The 20,322-nt window shown below is 44.2% G+C and overlaps 2 protein-coding genes and 1 long non-coding RNA gene across 5 annotated transcripts in view; 1 reads left to right on the forward strand and 2 right to left on the reverse strand.

The window, feature by feature from the left end:
* Nucleotides 1-1,108: 1,108 nt before the first annotated feature.
* On the reverse strand, nucleotides 1,109-4,902 carry LOC132472157 (troponin I, fast skeletal muscle-like). 2 transcript variants are annotated; one of them, XM_060071634.1, is made up of 6 exons: nucleotides 4,649-4,902; nucleotides 4,501-4,537; nucleotides 3,282-3,395; nucleotides 2,989-3,078; nucleotides 2,654-2,830; nucleotides 1,109-1,611 (listed from the first exon to the last, which is right to left on the reverse strand). In XM_060071634.1, exons 1-6 carry the CDS (start codon nucleotides 4,675-4,677, stop codon nucleotides 1,525-1,527), a joined length of 534 nt encoding a protein of 177 aa, XP_059927617.1. In that variant the 5' UTR covers nucleotides 4,678-4,902; the 3' UTR covers nucleotides 1,109-1,524. The 2 variants fall into 2 exon arrangements, with proteins under 2 accessions (XP_059927617.1, XP_059927616.1); XM_060071633.1 differs by having other exon boundaries at nucleotides 3,282-3,410; nucleotides 4,649-4,895.
* Nucleotides 4,903-7,098: 2,196 nt separating this feature from the next.
* The window catches only part of LOC132472158 (Golgi apparatus protein 1-like), a 28,556-nt gene continuing 15,332 nt past the window's right edge, over nucleotides 7,099-20,322 (forward strand). Inside the window, exons 1-13 of one of the 2 annotated variants that reach the window (XM_060071636.1) lie at nucleotides 7,104-7,445; nucleotides 12,007-12,036; nucleotides 12,638-12,724; nucleotides 13,184-13,399; nucleotides 13,730-13,933; nucleotides 14,591-14,662; nucleotides 15,514-15,700; nucleotides 15,894-16,111; nucleotides 16,536-16,657; nucleotides 17,381-17,482; nucleotides 18,154-18,307; nucleotides 19,197-19,214; nucleotides 19,992-20,129. In XM_060071636.1, the coding sequence (XP_059927619.1) occupies nucleotides 7,134-7,445; nucleotides 12,007-12,036; nucleotides 12,638-12,724; nucleotides 13,184-13,399; nucleotides 13,730-13,933; nucleotides 14,591-14,662; nucleotides 15,514-15,700; nucleotides 15,894-16,111; nucleotides 16,536-16,657; nucleotides 17,381-17,482; nucleotides 18,154-18,307; nucleotides 19,197-19,214; nucleotides 19,992-20,129 (1,860 nt within the window). In that variant the 5' untranslated portion in view covers nucleotides 7,104-7,133. Of the gene's footprint in view, nucleotides 7,446-12,006; nucleotides 12,037-12,637; nucleotides 12,725-13,183; nucleotides 13,400-13,729; nucleotides 13,934-14,590; nucleotides 14,663-15,513; nucleotides 15,701-15,893; nucleotides 16,112-16,535; nucleotides 16,658-17,380; nucleotides 17,483-18,153; nucleotides 18,308-19,196; nucleotides 19,215-19,991; nucleotides 20,130-20,322 lie in introns of both variants that reach the window. The other variant, XM_060071637.1, reaches the window with a different exon arrangement.
* On the reverse strand, nucleotides 7,194-8,119 carry LOC132472161 (uncharacterized). The gene is made up of 2 exons (XR_009529028.1): nucleotides 7,914-8,119; nucleotides 7,194-7,572 (listed from the first exon to the last, which is right to left on the reverse strand). It is a non-coding gene; the product is annotated as an uncharacterized LOC132472161 (long non-coding RNA).

Genomic DNA, 20,322 nt, shown 5'->3' on the forward strand with positions numbered 1-20,322 from the left:
ATGCACACTGTCTTTCCCCGTCTGTTATTACTAATTGTTTGCCATTTTTCTAATTGTTTATTAATTGTTTATTAATTGTACTTTTGCTTTTTACTATCTTTTTCAATCTCATGTCACTGTCTACACCAAATAACATACACTCTTTGTCTGAAGGCTGTTAACTCTGCCAATTTGCAAACAAAGAGGATGACTCTTCATTCCATTCACTGTTTGGGTCGGCCTCCACAAGATGAACATTAAGTCATCCAGGCAGCTTTAGCCAACACAGATTTATACTCCAACACACTCTCCCCCCCATTTCTGCTGCCCCGCCCACCTTACAGAGGCCAGCACTCTCCAACGCACATTTTGCTAAATCGTTTCCAAGGCGACAGGGGTAAACTCACTAAACAACACGAAAGCAGACTGATTCCTCAGTGTTTCCAACTGAGCTTGAGGCTGGACAGGAGAGGGTTTTGGGCCGCCGTGAACTAAACTTCATAATTTATGGTCCAATTTCTTAAGTGAAACACTTGGTTCACTATTTTGCAAATCCGACGTGAACACATCATTTAAAACAATCGAGGCAATGGAAAGAACAGCACAAATGGAATAAGGTAGACAAAAGGAAAACATTTATCTTGACAAAACCAGGGGCTGTAATAAAAGCGGTCGATAATCGACCAAGGTTTTAAGGATTTATATACTTTACGAGTTGAATACCTTAATCTCTCATAACAGGAGAGTTGAAAAATGTGCAAAGTTGTCACAAGGGAGAAAGCCTTCATTACTGGACAAATTCTGGATTAGTGGGATTTAGATAGGTCACACAATATGAGCTAAACAAACTACTCGTAAACATTAAGATGACAATTCAGCTCACATCAAAGATATTTTTTACAATTAAACTTTGTATATAATGTCCATGCTTATTTTATAACATTAAATATGCATAAATTGTTTTCTTCTTACAGATTTAAAATTAATAAATGTTTCCTTAATATCAACATGTTAAGATCAAAGTATTATTATACTGATTACAAATGTATCTCTACACATATCAATTATGGGAAATCCTATAGAATAGAGCATAACTAATATCATTTGAGTATAATATGAATTATGTCCCTTCTTGGTTATTTGTCTTTGTGTGTGTGTGTGTGTGTGTGTGTGTGTGTGTGTGTGTGTGTGTGTGTGTGTGTGTGTGTGTGTGTGTGTGTGTGTGTGTGTGTGTGTGTGTGTGTGTGTGTGTGTGTGTGTGCGTGTGTGTACGTGTGTGTGTGAGATAGAGAGATATGTTATCTTTGTTTTTCTATTTCTTCGATGATTTTGTCATCAATGTTAGCAGAAACACTAGTTAATGGTTTGTGAGTTTTAAAATACCATTATTCTGAAAAAAGCAACGGCAACATATTTTTTATTTTTTTATAGGAACCAACAAGAATTAATACATATTGGTTAAGAAATATCTAAAGTGATCAGCAATATAAAGTGAAAATATAAAATCAGTTCCACAACTGCATTCAAATGAGGCATTTGGGACATTTAGGCCTCTGTCTCAAACATCTTCTTCCTTCCATCCATGCCAGACTTGTCTTCGATATTCTTTCGCCAGTCTCCAGTGTGTTTCTCCTGAGAAAAAGATTACAACACAGAATCAGAATGTATTTAACCATTTATTAGGGCTTGTAAGTTCTAATAATCTCAAGGGCTATGTCGTCAGGAGCAAATGCTCCTGGTAGGGTCACCTAAGGTAAACAGGTCTGGGTGAAGATCCAGACACACATATGGCCTGTTGGGCAATGTCCCAATGTCAATGAAATGGTGCTGCACTGGGGACTCAGCACCATAGGCTACTGATGCTAATAGCTATCGATGAGCAAGGAAGGCCGGGGCAGGGGTGATTGCAGAAACAAGGTCAAGAGTGTGGGAAGAGTTTGGAGATACGATTAGTTGGCATCAAAGGAGGTTCAGGAGAGGAAAGAGGGACAGTGGCCAAGCTCAAGGGCAAAGATGGTGGAACGCTGATTTGCCGGGGATATGGTCGGAAGGTTGAAGGAGATGGAAGGAGGTTGAAGCACTTTGAGAATCTCTTGAGTGCCCTCCCTATAGGAGGCTGGGGCAGAGGCTCTTGGGAGGCCGGGAGCTCTTCTGGAAGAAGTCACAGGGGGTGTGGGGAGGCTCCGCAGTGGCCGGGCCACCGCTGTGGAAGAGATCCGCCCGGAGATACCTCTGGAGCTTGTTGGGCTGTCTTGGTGGACACACTTGTACAGACTCACATGCATTTCTGGAACAGTGCCCTTGGATTGGCAAACTAGATTGGTGGTTCTCATCTTCAAGAAGGGGGAAGGGGGGGTTCTAAATGCTCAAATTTATCCTCCTCAAGCACTTCAAGTATCTTGGGATCTTGTTCACGATGGAAGCTCTGTTAAGGATGCTCCCAGGGCACCGGAACATGACCCAAGACATGTTAGAGGGATTGTATCCAGCTGGCCAGAAACAGGGACAACTGGGCTGCCTTAGTTGACCCTTTCCCTAAGTGGAGAGATGGAGTAGCAGCAGCAAGGATGGATGGTTGGAAGGGGATTCATTTAGTGAATTGAATTGAATCTTTTGTATATTAGGACTGCCATGGTAATAGGTAACGGGGTAAATGTCGTGTACGTGTACCCACCTCCTCTTTGACCTCCCTCTTAACCTGTTGGAGGTTACCCCTGAGGTCCATGGACACTTTGTGTTTGGATCCCAGGAGGGCGGCCACCATGGCCTCGGCAGACATCCTCACCCTCCTCAGAGCAGGCTTCTTAAACCTGCCGTTCAGATCCTGCACCACCATCTTCAGGTCATCAATCTGCCCAACAACAATGATTGAGCGAAGACTTTTATCAAAAATAGCATCTTCATAAAAACAGTTTTTTTTTTCAGATTGCTATCATCCTTTAGGGTTTTGCTGTAAAACAATTTGCGGCACTGAAGAGCTCTTATGTGGTTAAATATGCACAAACATACCTCCATCCTTGACTTTGAAACTTTTCCCGCCGCGTCATACCGCTCTTCGTCCACCAGGTCGATCTGATTGTGAAGCTTCTCACAGAGCTCCTAATGAGGGTCGATACTTCTTATATTCAAATTCTTAAATGCACAATTTTCACTTAAATGTTTCAAGAATACCACAAGTTAGAATATAGAATGGTTCCATATTTCCGCCATTATTCAATTTGGCCGCCTTGTCTGGATACATTGACGGTAATATGAGTTATCAACATCCTGTTTGTCAAAGTTACCCTTAAAAAACAAATTACCTGGAGCTCCAGCATAGACTGAGGGAAGTTGAGAGGAGGGCACTTCTCCTCCATGTAACTTATTTTCCTTCTCTCCACCTCGAGGGATTCCTGTTCCAGCATGGACTGGCCAATCTGAAGCAACAAGCTCTGAAAGATCAGAATAAGCATCATGTTTAGCATCAAACAACACATCAAAAGTCAGATATGTTCAAACCACAGATCTCCATATAGTGGTCATTAATGCCTCAGGAAATAACAGTACGGTATAGAAGAAAGTTACACTGGGTTAAGTTGGATGAAATAGTCAATGACGTTTCAGTAAGTAATTATACTGATTATTCCTAATGAATGAGGGGCTAACACATTTAATCAAACTTTATTAAAAGAGACATTTCTGGAAAATAAATGCAACCAAAAGCACTTCACATAATACATGGATAAACAAAACATTGTAAGAGGAGAATAACAATGAAAAGGAAATGATTAATAAGACTAAACAAAATGCTCAATGATCAACTTTCAATTAAAGTGTAAATGAAGAGCTTTCAGTACCATCATGAGCATTATAATGAACGATATTATGTATAAAGCTTAACCCTCTCTCATCTTGTCAAAATAAACCTCTGACAAGATGGAGCGCCACACACACACACACAAACACACACACACACACACACAAAAAAACACACATGCACACACACATATACACAGACACCGTGGCGTAATACTATAGGATCACAGAAGCTTAACATTCTCTGGGATGCGTCTCATATAACCAGTGAGGCAAAGCTTAGGCTGTGTCATTTTCAAAATGATGCATACGTTTAGAGGGGTAAATTAGAATGGAGTTTCACAAACTTCAAACGCAGGTTTAAAAAGTGTAGCAAAAGCCTGTTTTCTGATGAGGGAGATTATGATAAGTGGGTGTTTATTCTTCAATGCATCCATGTTTTAGAGGGGTACTGCACACACCGTTATGTTATTAAAATAATCAGTTATTGTGGTGCCGACTGCTATCAAGATTAATAATCAATACATATAACAGATAGTCATAATTATATGCAGACTAAACACTATGGATGCCAAAGGCCTCTGTTTGTTGAGAAACATAATCAGTTTGTTGAAATCTGCAACCTCACCGCTAGATGACACTCAATTATACAAAGTGGACCTTTATTGTTTTTATATTATACTTTTGACTAGCCTGGTAATATCTAGTGATGTGTTTATTACTGACCTTCAGTTTGCTTTTCCGGCTGCTGGACACCTTCTTCCTACGGAGGAAAACAGAACCAGAGATGAATAAACAATTGTTGTGATGATTTCAATTCCCTTTTTCTAAGTAAGAAATAAAAATGAAAAAGAAGCTGGTAGGGGAAGCTTACTCCGACATCTTGCTCTGAAGAAAGTCCATCAGTGGAGGGGAAGAGATGGTCAATGCCCTCGGATCCAAGCCCTATATTCACATGGAGGCTCAGCACACTGCCCTCCTCCCCTAAACCCTTTTCCTCATGGGCCTGTGGCATCCTGCACCATACCTTTCTAAGGAGGAGACACAAAGACTTTCTATTTTGGAGGGAGTGAGCAGGGCAGCAGTTGTCTGTGTGATGTTTCTTTCTTTGCTGCATTCCAGACAGTGAGGGTCACCATCAGACGGCTGACGCCAGACCGGTGGCAACGAGGGCCTGCGAGGGCTCCCAGTGATGTCCCTCCTCCACCCAATCCCACTGGGAACAACAGCCGGGGGCCCGGGCCCTGCAAAGCACCTCATATGGGATATAGTGTTATTGCGGTCTTAGGGTTTTACAAGCTACAGTACAGACAATGTGCAGCCACTGTGTGAAGATTGCAATTCTATTGTGTGGGATTTTTGTATAACATTATTGTTAAAAGAAATAAAACCTTTACATTGCGTTCGGGAATAGTATGGCTATAATGGACACACATTTTTTCATCTTAAAAAAAATAAACAAACACATGCAGACGTACACACACACACACACACACACACACACACACACACACACACACACACACACACACTCACGCACACAGACACACACACACACAAACACTTCAAATTTATACAATGAATATCATTATTTTGTTTTTGGTCATTTAAAATAAGCAATTACTCACTTGTGGATATTACTTTGTAGGATTTAATTTAACCAATTTTAATATGGAAAAATGCATAAATAAATAGAAAATAATAAATAAAATACAACCTTTTACCCTGTAAATGCTTGTTCTTAAGCAGGATGACCGCTCATATTAGACATGATTGTCGTCTCTGTGTTTTCAGATGGCATTTTTGTTGCAAAGTGTGTTTTCATGCTTTGTTCTATAAATGCAGTTAAAGTAAATGTGATAAAATTCCTTGTTTGGTAAATGTGGAATGTTTGGTAAGATTATATATTTTATGTAATTTATAAGAAGAACAAATATGGCAATTGATTGGCAGTTTGGATGGTGTCTTAATAATAATAAATAATAATACATTTAATTTAGAGGCGCCTTTCAAGACACCCAAGGTCACCTTACAGAGCATATAGTCATCATTCAAAACTATGTAAAACAGACTAGGAATAAAAGGAAAACAGAGGTTAAACATGAATAATAATAATAATTAATAACACTCAAAGACGCCTAAAGTGAAGGGGGGACCTCACTAACCACCATGTAGCACCCACTTGGGTGATGCACGGCAGCCAATCGGTGCCAGAACGCTCACTACACACCAGCTTGAGGTGGAGAGTTAGGGATGAGGTGGAGAGTGAGGGAAAAGAACATTTAAACACTATCGACCATATATAAACACTATCGATCACATTTAAACAATATCGACCACATATAAACACTATCGACCACATTTAAACACTATCGACCATATTTAAACACTATGGACCACATGTAAACCCTATCGACCACATGTAAACACTATCGCCCACATTTAAACACTATCACCCACATTTAAACACTATGGACCACACGTAAACCCTATCGACCACATTTAAACACTAACGCCCACATTTAAACACTATCGCCCACATTTAAACACTATGGACCACATGTAAACCCTATCGACCACATGTAAACCCTATCGACCATATATCGATATATGTTGTAGCTCTTGTCGGTTCCTACCCTGCACTGCCCCCTGTTGGTACAGAAACAGACAGACAGACAGACAGACAGACAGACAGACAGACAGACAGACAGACAGACAGACAGACAGACAGACAGACAGACAGACAGACAGACACGGATATGTTTATTGCCTGTGCAGACCGCAAAACCTTTGTGTTTGCATATACAATTCTAAATGTGTACGTATCTTTCTTTTATTTGAAACCTTAAATAGGCCTATGGTAAATACAATATCCGTTTTCATTATATTGAGCTATTTATTGTTCCCAAATGTAGCCTACTGGGAATTAAAGCTTTTAGGTTTTACGCACACACAGCATGGAATTACCTGCAGACTGATCTTAAACTTCCAAAAATAGAAGTGGAACGATTCTAAAACTAGGGGGGAATGTATGCATGCATAATCCAGGTTATTTGTGTGCAAATGTTTTATTAATGTGACTCAATTAATATGTTAATTTAGGGTTCAACTTTGTTTTGCCGTAATGCTGGCTATGTCTCCGATGTAAAATTGATATTTGATTCTCAATGAGACAAAACATAATTCCAAAACATAATATGATACATATGTTTATGTATTTATAGAATATATGTGGTACACAGGTCTTTCTAGTTGCTAGAATCCGAGAGTGTCTTTCTAGCAATTCTATTTCTAGGTGAGCCCTGCCAGCAGCGGCTCAGTGCTGCCGTCTAGCTACAGTGGACGTTATCACTCCGAAGATGGCGGCGTACAGACGTGCTCAGCAGCTCCTGTTGTTGACGCTCGTTTCATTTTGCATCTTTTGCAACGTTCGAGGTTTTAAAACACAAAATAATGCTATGGCTAACGTCCCCGTGGACCCACCCAACCCTCCCGGAATGAAAGCAGCGCCGAGGGATGTCCCTGTCGCTGCGGCCTCCCAGCCTCGAAGGACGACCGGCTGGAAGCTGGCCGAAGAGGAGGCCTGCCGGGAGGACTTGTCCCGCCTGTGTCCCAAGCACACCTGGACCAACAACCTGGCTGTGCTGGAGTGTCTCCAGGATCGTAAAGAGGTATGCGGGTGGAGTCTCCTTGCTGGATTGTGTCAAGCTGTGGTTACCTTCTCTCCCACTCTCTCTCCCTGGGTGTGTCGCCTGTTTATCATGCCCAAGCTGGACGAGGCATGGTTGGACATGGTCTCTGTGAGAGAACAACAAGTGTAATCTTGTCAATGCGACAGAGAGATCTGTCTCTGGAGCGCAGTAGTACTGTGTATATTAAGGCTGAATGGTTTTGGTGTCTGGTTGTATTGCTATTTAGGATTCAGAGTACATTAGTGAATTGGAAGGATAGTGGTATTATTTAACCGATTGTAGTCGCTAGGTTGAGCACCAGATCGAGTTAAGACGGCTCATGATTATTTGTAGATCACCAAATAATGTAACCCAAGGACAGCCACATTTCTGCTTAGGTCAAGTGACGATCTTGTAAACACTGTAGGCGCAGAGTTCCGGGCAGTCTACCGCGAAGTAACCACTAACCATAGACTGTAACATCTTTGTCCATGTCAGGTGACGAACACGCGGCTTTATATCGTGGACTTATATTACGCCGCATGAACGTCAGCTTCACGCGCTATAAATCTAGAAAATTAACGATTATCTTCTCCCTCGAAATGGTGTCCATCATGGGTCACTATCTGAACAGTGTCTCATCCCTCCACCAAGCAACTCTCTGTTTCCGTGTTTTCCACCAGTCACCACTTCTGCTTACTCTATCAACTTTCTCTTTACCTCCCCTCTCTCTTCCGCTACATTCAAAGGGGTTGGTGCATCACAATATTAACAGTATCCCATTCTGGTGCATTGAGCACATTTTTATCACAATTGAGCCATCATAAGGTCCATGAAGACTTGTTGAGTCCCAGTCTGGACCTGATTCATGAAGTATGTTCTCCTGTGCAGTCTCGCTCTGATCCTACCAGTGTTTGACTCACTAGCCAGAAGTCCAGAATCATGGTGTTTGCCAAGTCAAAACCTTATTCAACCTTCTTGTAGTGTTCCCAGCTCGAGTTTTGGACAGCACCATTGTATCGGGATCATCTGTAATGTTTTGGGCAGGCTAAGACGAGATGAGGGTGCCAGCTCTTCGATTTGTCATAGTGGTCCCATTCATATTTTCAAACAGTGGTCTGTCTGTGATATTATCTGACAAAGCAATGATACAATAAAGATGGCAATTGGTTGCATCATGGCCTTGTAAAACCAAATGGGTGGATGCTGTTTGTTAATTATTTTTTCATGAATACTGTTACTTCAGTGCCACCCATATTTGTGGTTGAGTAGACATTTTAGAGTACTGATAGGTGAGTGTTTTCATGAATAGGTGCTTTGTGTATTTGTCTGCTCAACAAAAAAAGTATGAATGGGAGGGTCTGTCTGCTTTGCGTTTTACTTCTGTAAAAGCACACGTATTTCCTGGGCTAATGCTTGTGTTCTGCTTGTTGGTTGTTGACAACTTGCTAACTCCCACCCTAAAATCCAATCCGCTGTGGAGCCATCATAACAGTTTTTTTTTATTTCCCCAATTCAAACACCATTCAATGAGCGATCAATCCACATTGGTCTTAACATTCCTTTGGGGAATCTTTTTTTTTGAGCGCCTGGCAACAATTCCGGCCATCTATTTCCCTCTGTCTTGGTGGCACTCTCACCACCCCCTTAACAACGCTGCTGACGTGCAGCACTGGCTCCAGGCAGGACCTTAATTGTTGGAATAATTACTTTGCTATGACTCTGTAGCAGCTGTGGCCTGACGAAGAGGTAAATTACATCTATAAATATCATATCGTCCTCTGAAGAAGTGGAGAAGGTGGGGACAGGAAGACCCTTATGCATGCACACATGCATGGACACACATAATGCATCACGTCAACACGCACGCACACAGACACATGCACCCACTCACATGTTGCACATACTGCCTCTTTGCAGAATATTCAAACCAGGGCCATCCTCATCTGAGCTAAAATCATGACTGTGTGAAATCCTGACCTCATCAATAAAGTTTGGAGATGCGTCGCATCCCCCCCCCCCCCCCCCCCCCTTGGGCCCCTTAAGCAATTCAGTCCGTCTGTTTACATTTCTCCATGACGTGGCCCTTGCTGCATCACTTACAATGGCCCTCAAAGGCGCTCAAGGCTGACATCAAACTGATCCATCCTCATCCAAGGATAGCAGCCTCCACTTGATATACAAATGACCGCGTGAAGTAGCCTAGTAGTCTCCCTGCACCTTTTCCTCTGCTTACTTCTTCAGCGGATGATATGGTGTATATATATGGTGGTTTCGCAGCAGTCCGGATTTGAGCGTCAACCAGCGACTGGGACACTCTCCCAGTCGGCCATGTCAGTTTACTTTGACAACCCGTGTTGCGCACCTGTGCTTTCCCGAAGGTCTGAATCATGCCGCTGGTTTGGTGTAATAACAGTGTTTATAGCACAGCAGAGGGAGAACATGTTGAGGCGCTCTCTCTGTCTCTGGCATCAGCTGGTTGATTCATACTCCTCCTCGTCCTTCGCACAGATCAACGCTCTGAACAGAAGAGAAGCAAGCCAGACCGATTTGAGAATATCCTAGAGGGATACGTTCGTAAATATAGTTTGAGAATCACTATGTTAGGCATTAGCTAGGGGATGGGACATTACACAGTTTTGTCTCTGGACTTTGGCCATCACTTTTTTTTTTTTTTTCGATTTTAAATCGTTTTAATTAGATTGGATAGCAGGAGTCTGTGCTATGGTGTTTGGGAGTGGTCGTGCAAATGGTGATGGTTATTTTGCCCTGCTAATGCATGCAAATGAGTACATCTTCCTGCAGAGACCGGATGCCACAGTGTTTTTTTGTGATCTCGAGGGCAGCAGCATCACCATTGCTGCGCCAAGATGCATGCTGTCACATAGCTATTGTCGCCGTATGAGATTCCGAACAGTGTGGGTGTGTCAGTCTAATTTGATAGAATTGCCCTGTGTCTCCCGGAAATCCTTATCAAACTGAGATGTGAGATCTGTCGGCTATATACGACCATGCATGCAGCAGACCTTTCCACAGTCTCTGTCGTGTGACATTTGCCAAAAGTGAATGATTCCACATTGTGCAGTGGGCTTGGTCTTCTTTCAGAGGAGCCCCTTCTAACGGAAGAGCTGCAGCCATACTGCTTATTCAAACTCTCATCAGCCCCAGCCCACTTAGCCACGGCCATGAGATAGGCTTGATCATCCCAAACTGCTCACCGCCTGCTCTATTTCCGCCGGCCTTTCATCCTCACAGAACAATGTAATGCCATAATGAATTAGCTCATACCAGATCATTTTCACGGTCCTCTATTTTGCAAGGACGGTTTTTATCACCTCTAATGTTCGTATATTGCTACTGTATGCGGTTTCATGTCATGTCTCCCAGGGCCATCACTGAATAAGAGGAAGCGTTTGCACCGGTATATATATATCTGTTAGTCTTTCATGAACGCTGACTGCTGAAGTATTTGACCAAAAGACCTGCTTACTTCTGTTTGCAACCAACTGCTGAGGAAGATCTCAGCTAAGAGGGTCCTTCCTGCCTGGGATGAACCTGACCTAGTTTACCTACCATTAAAGCTAAATAAGGCAATATATTTCACAATAATAACAAAAAAATAAAATCTTTATCAAAAAAACGATCTGCTATTTGTGGCTGTTGCATCCCTTTTAATAAGCCTTTCTAATAATTTCATTCAGCCCTAATGAAATGATTGGATGGCCTTCTAGTCTGTCTTCCTACAGTAAAAATACAGGCGATTTTCTGTATCCCAAACCATCTATCTATACATGTGGATGGATTAACAAGATGGGCTAACGATTGCAAAACCTATAAGCGGAGAAATATTGTTTTTAGTATGTTTGGCTCCTATGCAACTACAGCCCTAGCAGATAAAACCTGCTTGTTTTGAGTCTTGGAGACACATAGTATATGACACTTAGTTCTCCACATAATCCTTCTCTGTCATTCTTTCTTGCTTCCCGCCTCTTTCTCTCCCTTCACCTAGCAATGCTCACTCTGTCCCTCTCAAACCCTCCCGAAGTCTTGGTGATTTGTTTTCCTCCGATGGGTGGTTTTAAGTGAAGCATGTTGCGTCATGTCAACCTTTGTCCCTTCCTCCATCCACCAGACCACAGGCCGGATAGACTGAAGACCGCAAGTCAATTGCCGTGACGCCAGCACCTTGGTTACTGCCCTTATCCTTCAGTGTGTTGCACAATTTCTAGTACTTGCGGCTCAACTTTGTTGAGCAAGTGTAACTATTGGTTCGGTCTCTCTGCCAATCTAGTGTGTGTGTGTGTGTGTGTGTGTGTGTGTGTGTGTGTGTGTGTGTGTGTGTGTGTGGACAAACTGAGTCTATGTGAGTCAGCTGTATTCAAACTGCTCCAAATTTGTATTTATTAACTCCCTTACCTCTGTCTCTCTCTCTCTCTCTCTCTCTCTCTCTCTCTCTGTCTTCCTCTGGCTCTCTCCATTCACCCCTCCCGCTCTTACTTGCCTCTCTATCTCTGTTTCACCCTGTCTCTCTACCTACCTGTCTCTCTGCCTCACTTTGTAGGAAATGGAGCTAGCCGCAGACTGTAACCATGTAAGTAACCCCTGCAGGCAACGACAACACATTTCAATGATTTACTTACTCACTTTAGATGCACAGACCCAGCCGGGGTTTCAGTACTGGGTTTTACGACTGAGGTTGAAGGTTTTTCTGAGACAGGTTCATTAACGTGTCCCATTAAATGAGACCTCAACACATGCAAAGAAGCAAACAGAGCCCAAAGCGCTCACACAGAAGCACTCGTTTATATATCTGGCACACAGACCCATATCAGCATCTCTATCTATATATAGATACACACTCGCACTTGCAGCCATAAATCAGAAATTGTTGGACTTGGATAAAGATTGGTTGAGTGGAAGGAAACAGCGCTAGAAGATGACGGGGAAGGATTGGTCTAGAAAGGAGTGTGGGAGGGAGAGGTATGAAATGCACAAGGGGTTAAGGGCCTTTTAATTGGAAACACCAAGGGAGAAGTAGAGGCAAGTCCGGAAAGAGTCCAGAAAAATGCAAAGGGAAAAATCTATGAATGTCTTTAGAGTTTGGATGTAATTGATTTCTTTGAATTTCAACTCTGCCTTCTGTAATAGATGTATCCTTCTGTATGCATTCATCTCTTTCTTTTATCCATCAGCTTCTGTGGAACTACAAACTCAATCTCACCATGGATCCCAAGTTTGAGTCGGTGGCCACGGAGGTGTGCCGGAGCACCCTCTCAGAGGTGTGTGTGTGCGTGTGCGTGCATCACATGGTCCAGGGCTGGCCTCGGCCTTCCAATAGGGCTACAATTAAAAGTCCTAGGTTCGACGACCGTAGTCCTTTGTTTTGTGTGCACAGCTCTTTTCATGTCGACGTTTTGACCTTGCATTCACAATTTGCAATGTGTATGAGCAGGATGTGACAGCTAAGGTAGATGAACCCGTTCCAATATTCTGATGTATGCTAATGACTTTGTAAAATGAAAGATAAACCTGCCAAATAAAAGATAAGGGCCTGACGACATTTTGAAATAAGATAGTTATCCTTCAACAGGGGATGACATGCCAATAAGCCATCTTCAGTAGTTTATTGTACGTTTGTTTTGAGGATAGTTTTGAACTAATATGGAAAATATTATATATCAGTCAAAAAATCGGAGCTCAGTGACGTTGACGTGCGTATTGTGGCCCGCTGTGCGCAGATCAAAGAGTGCAACGAGGAGGAGCGGGGGAAGGGCTTCCTGGTGTCCTGCTTGGTGGATCACCGGACCAACATCAGCGAGTACCAGTGCAACCAGTACATCACTAAGATGACCAGCATCATCTTCAGTGACTACCGCCTCATCTGTGGCTTCATGGACAGGTGCAAAGAGGACATCAACTCCATGCACTGCGGCAGTGTCAATGTAGGACAGAAGGTAAGCCGCGATGGGGGGGAGGGGATGGGGGGGGGGGGGGGGGGGTTGCGCGTGCGTCTGGGAATGTTTGTGTCTATGATTGGATCTGTGTTCGGTCTGTGCAGGTGAGCATACATATTGTGATGGTTTTCTGTGTTTGTATCTCTCACTGTTTAAATGAGTGTCTGTATGTGTGTGATGCTATGATGCACGCTTCAGACATTGTTTATATGTTCACCTTTCCTTTTACTTTTCCTTGTCTATTTCCCGTTTTGTCCTTCAATTTCCCAATCCATGTTCCGTCTTTCCCTCCCCTTTTGCTTCACCCGTCTCCTCTTGCCTCCTACCCAGGACGTCCATTCCCAGGGCAAGGTGATCGGCTGCCTGGAGAAGGCCCTGGTCAGGGAGGCGGAGCAGGAGGTGCAGACCAACCCCATCAAGGAGGACTGTAAGAAGGCCATCATGCGGGTGGCAGAGCTGTCGTCGGACGATTTCCACCTGGACCGCTACCTCTACTTCTCCTGTCGAGACGACCGCGAGCGCTTCTGTGAGAACGTACGCGTCCTCTTTTAGAGTATCGCTGCACCACAGGCGGTGGCCTTACACACTGGCCTGCTGGCTTGTTTTTTATCCGTAGTTAGTTAGGGTGTCTATTTATTTCCTTATCACATTTGTTGTCTTTTTAAAGGCTTTTTGGCAGTGTGTAGAATTTAGTGGCATCGAGCGGAACGGGCTTGGCAGAGATCATCAAAGTATGTTTTAACAAGTGTATAATTCCATGAAATGAGCACCCTTTATATCTACTTAGGGATGTGTCCAACCCCATCTTGCAATGCCTTGTTTCTGCAGCAGCCTAGAATGGAAAAACAGCTCTGCAGAGCTGTTATCTCACTTGTTCGCCATGAACAACAGTTTTACAGAGTGACTAAATGCAATTTATAAATCTATGAAGGAACCTCATCACTTAACACTTCCACTAAGTCTTACCTATCAAATGTATTACAAAACAAAATCCCACTGTGAATAAATTTTGCAATGGCCACTGAATGTACGATTTGCTATCGATGCATGGCATCAACACTGTATCTCGGTTAATGACTAATTATGTTTTAAATATTTGTATCTGATTCGATGCTTCTCTTTTAAGGTCTCGCCTGATGAGCATCTCATCTCTTAAAATAACCCTCTCTCTTCCCATCCTGTTCTCCACAGACCCAGGCCGGCGAAGGGAAAGTCTACAAGTGTCTCTTCAACCATAAGTTTGAGGAGGCTATGTCAGAGAAGGTAGCACAGCGCAAACCTCATTTACAAATGACACACATTTAAGAGCTCCACACAAATCAACGAACAAACACACATTGCTTCTGTACCTGTATTCTTGTGGTGTACTTTCTCACTTAACTGACTCTTGAAATACATACAATTGTGAAGTCAATTATAGGCCTTTCACACCAAAAAGAACCAAGAGCCAGTTCCGGGCTGGTGCTAGGGCCAGTTCAAAACTGGTTCCAGCCTTATCCCAGTTATGAACCAGTTGGTTTCACACCGGCCAGAGCCAGCCATGGAGCCGGCGAGAGCAACGTCATGACGTCACTGCAAACGTCTGCATACATACATCCGCTTTCAAAGATAGCCTTTGTCCGGGTTTCTCCCTCCAACTTGTTCTGGACCTCGGAAGAAGACCAGAATCCAAGGAGACAGGTTGTCTCCTCCACGGTCCACTGCGTTTTCGTCTTCACGTCCATTGTTTACTTCGGTGTTTTTAAAAATGCCAGTCTTCGTTGGTCTTCCTGTTTATGAAGGTAAGGATAACCCCGCCCCCTGACCCTGGCGTAAAGGCAGTTCTCGTTCTAGCCCAGCTCAATCCTGGGGTTGGAGTTGAACCGGTTTTTACAGGCCGGAGCCGGTTCTCTGGCGATGTGAAACCAAAACACTGGCTCTAGCTCCGAACTAGCCCGGAACGGGCTCCGATTTTGCGGCGGTGTGAAAGGCCTATTAGACTCATACTGTGACTAAAACCTGTTATCATGACTAAAACCAGTACCACCTTCTCTGTAGTTTGTTGTTGTGATGCCCTAAGAAATATTGATCATCCTACATGTATTTCTGCCTGCCCGCACCACGACCACCGCCAGTGCCGCGATGCGCTGACCACACGGCAGAAGCTGATCGCCCAGGACTACAGGGTCAGCTACTCGCTGGCCAAGGCCTGCAAGGCGGACCTGAGGAAGCAGCACTGCAACCTGGAGAACAACCTGCCACGGGCCCGCGAGGCTCGCCTCTCCTACCTGCTGCTGTGCCTAGAGTCCGCCGTGCACCGCGGTGAGTGCTGCACACCTGTTGGTTATAGCCATGGTGTGTGTGAGAGATAATGACATGCCTTGGTTGGTGTGTGTGTGTGTCCTGTCTCACGACGGTCTAAACCAAGCCCACGTTCCCTATTAATCAGGCTCAGATACGTGTTGGAGATTTTCGTTTTATCATAGTGCGTGTTGTTGTGTCGGTGCGTGTGCAGGGCGTATGGTGAGCGGAGAGTGCCAGGGAGAGATGCTGGACTACCGGAGGATGCTGATGGAGGACTTCTCCCTAAGCCCCGAGATCGTGCTCCACTGCCGGGGCGAGATCGAGACCCACTGCTCCGGGCTGCATCGCAAAGGGCGCACCCTCCACTGTCTCATGAAGGTGGGCCGGGGAGACCGGAGCGCCACCGTGGAGAACCTCTGCCAGAACGCTGTAAGTATCCCCCCCCCCCCCCACCCACACTTTCACCTCCTCCACCAACAGCCTCTCAAAGCCCAGATTTAACCGAGGATGATAATCACACAGTGGTCCACTGAATGTATTGGAATAGAACCAAAGCGAAGCATAGACCATAGTTATTAGTCACAGCATTTCCACAAGTGTCACTTGAGGGGTGTCTGTGCGGGGGGGATTTTGTTTTCTGGCGTATAAATGTCCTTAAAAATAAGTTATTGACGATTCCAAAGCGATTTTTCACAAGTTTTCTTTGGACCAAAGCAAGAAAATCGTTGAGTTCAAAACAAGCATGTGGTTATCAACAAACATACTGTGTCGAGCAGGGGGAATGTGACTACCAGTGATTGGGATCTAGTCAAACGCAAAGTATCGGAACTGAAGCAGGCCATCGCTCCCACAGCTCCAGAGCCTGGTGCAGTCCGCCGACCCCGGAGCCGACTACCGCATCGACCGGGCCCTGAACGAGGCGTGTGAGTCGGTCATCCAGACCGCCTGCAAACACATCCGCAGCGGGGACCCTATGTGAGCACACACACCTGCACACATGCACACACCTGCGCACATACACACACCTGCGCACACGACGACGGCTAATGGAGATCCTACAAACACAAAAGAATCTTACGCACGCACACGCACACGCACGCGCGCGCACACACACACACACACACACACACACACACACACACACACACACACACACACACACACACACACACACACACACACACACACACACACACACACACACACACACACACACACACACACACACACACACACACACGGGCTGCCAATATTAGCTTTTATAAATGGGATTGGTAACAGCATCATTATATTAATTAAAATCAGTTAATCCAGTAATTATTATTATATATCATTAGGTTAAGGGGTTGTGGGTTAAGATAGGGTTACCCATAACCCATTTTAATAATGTAAACATTAATACCTTGGTTAACATGAACTCCACCTCCACACAGTACGGGAATGTGACTGTGAATGTTCAAGTAGGCACGTCAGCTGCGACGACAATGGCAGAAAGAAGCAGCTGCTGTATCTTTTTCTGCCATTAGCTCAGACTGGACAAGTTTAGTAATTGCCTCAAGTGTCGCCATGTTTATTGTTTATTAAAATTGGCGTGGTCCCAGACTACAGGGATAGCACATCCCCACTCTTTCCCAGAATGCATTTCATGTGTTAAAGCTTTGTGTGTGTGTGTGTGTGTGTGTGTGTGTGTGTGTGTAGGATTCTGTCGTGTTTGATGGAACACCTCTACACAGAGAAAATGGTGGGTGACTGTGAGCACAGGCTTCTGGAGCTCCAGTACTTCATCTCAAGAGACTGGAAGTAAGTATGATTCTCATCCTTGGTCAACTGCCTCCGCCCTCTCACCACAACCTCTCTGAGGTTCCCCTCTCTCCCCGATCCAACACTTTAGATCTCCTTTCTGCTCCTGCGCTCGGGCTGCTCAGTTTTCCAACCCCTTCTCCCAGCAGACCTGTAAATCCCCCCGTCTATCTCCTTCTCTCCTATTCTCACCTTTGTTCTTCCTTATCCCCCGCCCTCGACCTACGCCCGCTTAATTCCATTTGCTCCGTTCCCCCCCCCCCCCCGTTCCAGAGAGCTGCATCTTATTAACGCAGTACGTCTTGTCAGTTTCACTGCTGCTGTACTCGCTGAGCAACACTAGGGAATTCAACCCTCTAACTCTTGGTAGGCAGGCTTTGGGATCAGCACATATAATGTTCATATAATGCTATAATGAAGTGTGTTCATTATATTATTGTTACTGATCGTATAATGCCTAATAATAATAATAATAGAATAATAATAGATTTTGTGTGTGAAATCATAAAATGTACAATTTTCTTTTATAAATAATGGGTGTATTAAGAAATGATTGTCATGTTAAAAGTGAAATGTATTCAAACTAAACGTGTTAATAAGAAGTCTTCCACTAGTTCTGTAGTTGTAGAAGTGCTCATCGGGTTACCCGCCTCCCGCCCTGTTTTTGTCAGACTGGACCCCATCCTGTATTTGAAGTGCGAGGGGGATGCGGCTCGCCTGTGCCACACGCGCGGCTGGAACGAGACCAGCGAGCTGATGCCCCCCGGCGCCGTCTTCTCCTGCCTCTACCGCCACGCCTACCGCACCGAGGAGCAAGGCAGACGGGTGAGACGCACGAGCACGGCCCCGGCCGGGCGGAGAACAGTCTCCCGGACGAGCTCTCGCCATCAACTTGCAGGCTAGCCGCCGCTAACAATAATAATGCGATTTGTGTGTAGAAATAATGGAGGAATATCTTGAGTCGTTGAAGGCTAGGGTCGACTGTACGGAGGAACCAGCTAGAGTACGATAGAATTTGAAAGTATCCAACAGCAAAAAACCTCCCTCCAATCCAGGTCTTCCTCCAAAGCCACTCCACCAGAAAACATTACTAGCTTAGGCCATCCAATCAACTCATTTGTGAATTAATTGATTGGATTCAAGTTTATTAATCAAGTATAAATATTAGATATTCCTGCAAATGGCATCAGCCAAAGAATCATTTGAGTTCCGTTGGGAATGGGCCCATCTTGGATCCATTCAGGGTTTTAAATGCTAGCTGGGTAACTGCTCAGCTTCACTGGAGCCATCAGCACCACTTCTAATAAGCCTTCCCGTCAACCTTTTCATTTGGCTGGAAAATGGTGCCTTGATAATTAATGGAAAGTGCTCCACAGCAACCGGACACGTCCGATGGCTCCGTCCATGGAACACCATCGCAGAGCTTCAATTCCCTGACGATGAACGCTAACATCAAGTCGCCAGTCTCGCCACTTACAACTGTCGTTCATAAATGATGACATTCTTTGTACAATGATTACAAAGACACCACTTTTGACGTCAGTCACCCTGCTAACTGCTTTTAACCGCTAGACACCCACTGAAAAGGCCTAGAATATTCTCTATACATCTTTATTTACACTGAAAATATTGTCAATATAGGCAATATCTAGTGGGATCTCCTTGGAACCCTGTACATTAATGACCTTTAATATTTTCTTCTATTATTTGACAGCTTGGTCCAGAAAACTATGTAAGTGTGTTTTTCTAGAAGCTATGACCATATTAATCACCGTATTGGGATGATGTGGAAGGTGTTTGATGATGGCGGTGATCTTTTCGAATGCTAAATCATCATGATGAGATGAGAATGTCAACAAGATAACTGTTGCGATGCTGAGGCCGACAATGTTGCGCTGACGATGTTTGGATAATTATAATCTTGGGGCTTTGCCTGTCAGACTGTGACTGGCCCTCATGGAGAGGTCCTTGCTAATTCCAATGAAGCCATCTGTCTGCTTGCCTGCATCCAGAGACACTTTGCGTCCAAGATCAACGCACACACAAACTTTCACTTCAAAGGATACCACACTTAATTGATGATAAATGCATTGTGGGTGGAAAGTATTTAAATCACAAGAAGAAATTCGATTTCTAAAGGCTTTGAGTTGCGGACAAGGTGCAAATTGAATTGGCTATAGTAACAGTAATTACCCCCGTCAAAGAAAAAAATCCCTGGAGAACTGGATGGTGTATTATGGTTATGTCCCCTGTGTGTCTGCGTGTGTTGTTTGTGGGCATTAATGTAAACCTTCCCTTTTTTTTAAATTTCCTCCACCTTTGGGAATTCGTGCCCAATAACACTTTGGATATAATTTTTTTTAATTATGACCGCCGTGTTTATTTGAATCAGCAAGTTTAAATCAGACGTGTTCAAATTTCAATTTAATTCAATGGAATCCTGTACATTTTTATTACACAAAGGTTCTAGCATTAATGTGCCATAACGTACGTGCGACTGCACACACAGCTCTCTAGGGACTGCAAGGTGGAGGTGCAGCGGATTCTCCACCAGAGGGCGCTGGACGTGAAGCTGGAGCCGGAGCTCCAGAGGCGCTGCATGACGGACCTGGGGAAGTGGTGCAGTGAGAAGACCGACACCGGGCAGGTGCTGTTGCCAGGGTTTATTACCTGTTGAATACTATCGTTTTGGCATTTTAGCTTGCGTAAGACGCTGCCATCAGTAGCGGTACTCTACTTACTTTACCATTGCTAAGACCATATATTTAATCAGCGTATCGCCTGGGTCACACAGTATGGTCATACAGTATGAATAGAATTGAAACCAAACAGATCAAGAT

The sequence above is a fragment of the Gadus macrocephalus genome, chromosome 14, assembly GCF_031168955.1.
Source record: "Gadus macrocephalus chromosome 14, ASM3116895v1".
In the NCBI taxonomy this organism is placed as follows: domain Eukaryota; kingdom Metazoa; phylum Chordata; class Actinopteri; order Gadiformes; family Gadidae; genus Gadus; species Gadus macrocephalus.

Coding starts and splice junctions, on each gene's coding strand:
- LOC132472157 (XM_060071633.1), bottom strand. CDS start 4,677: ATGGACTTTCTTCAGAGCAAGATGTCGGA. Junction 4,538..4,648: donor CTTCAGAGCAAGATGTCGGA/GTAAGCTTCCCC, acceptor TTTCCTCCGTAG/GAAGAAGGTGTCCAGCAGCC. Junction 3,411..4,500: donor GCCGGAAAAGCAAACTGAAG/GTCAGTAATAAA, acceptor CTGATCTTTCAG/AGCTTGTTGCTTCAGATTGG.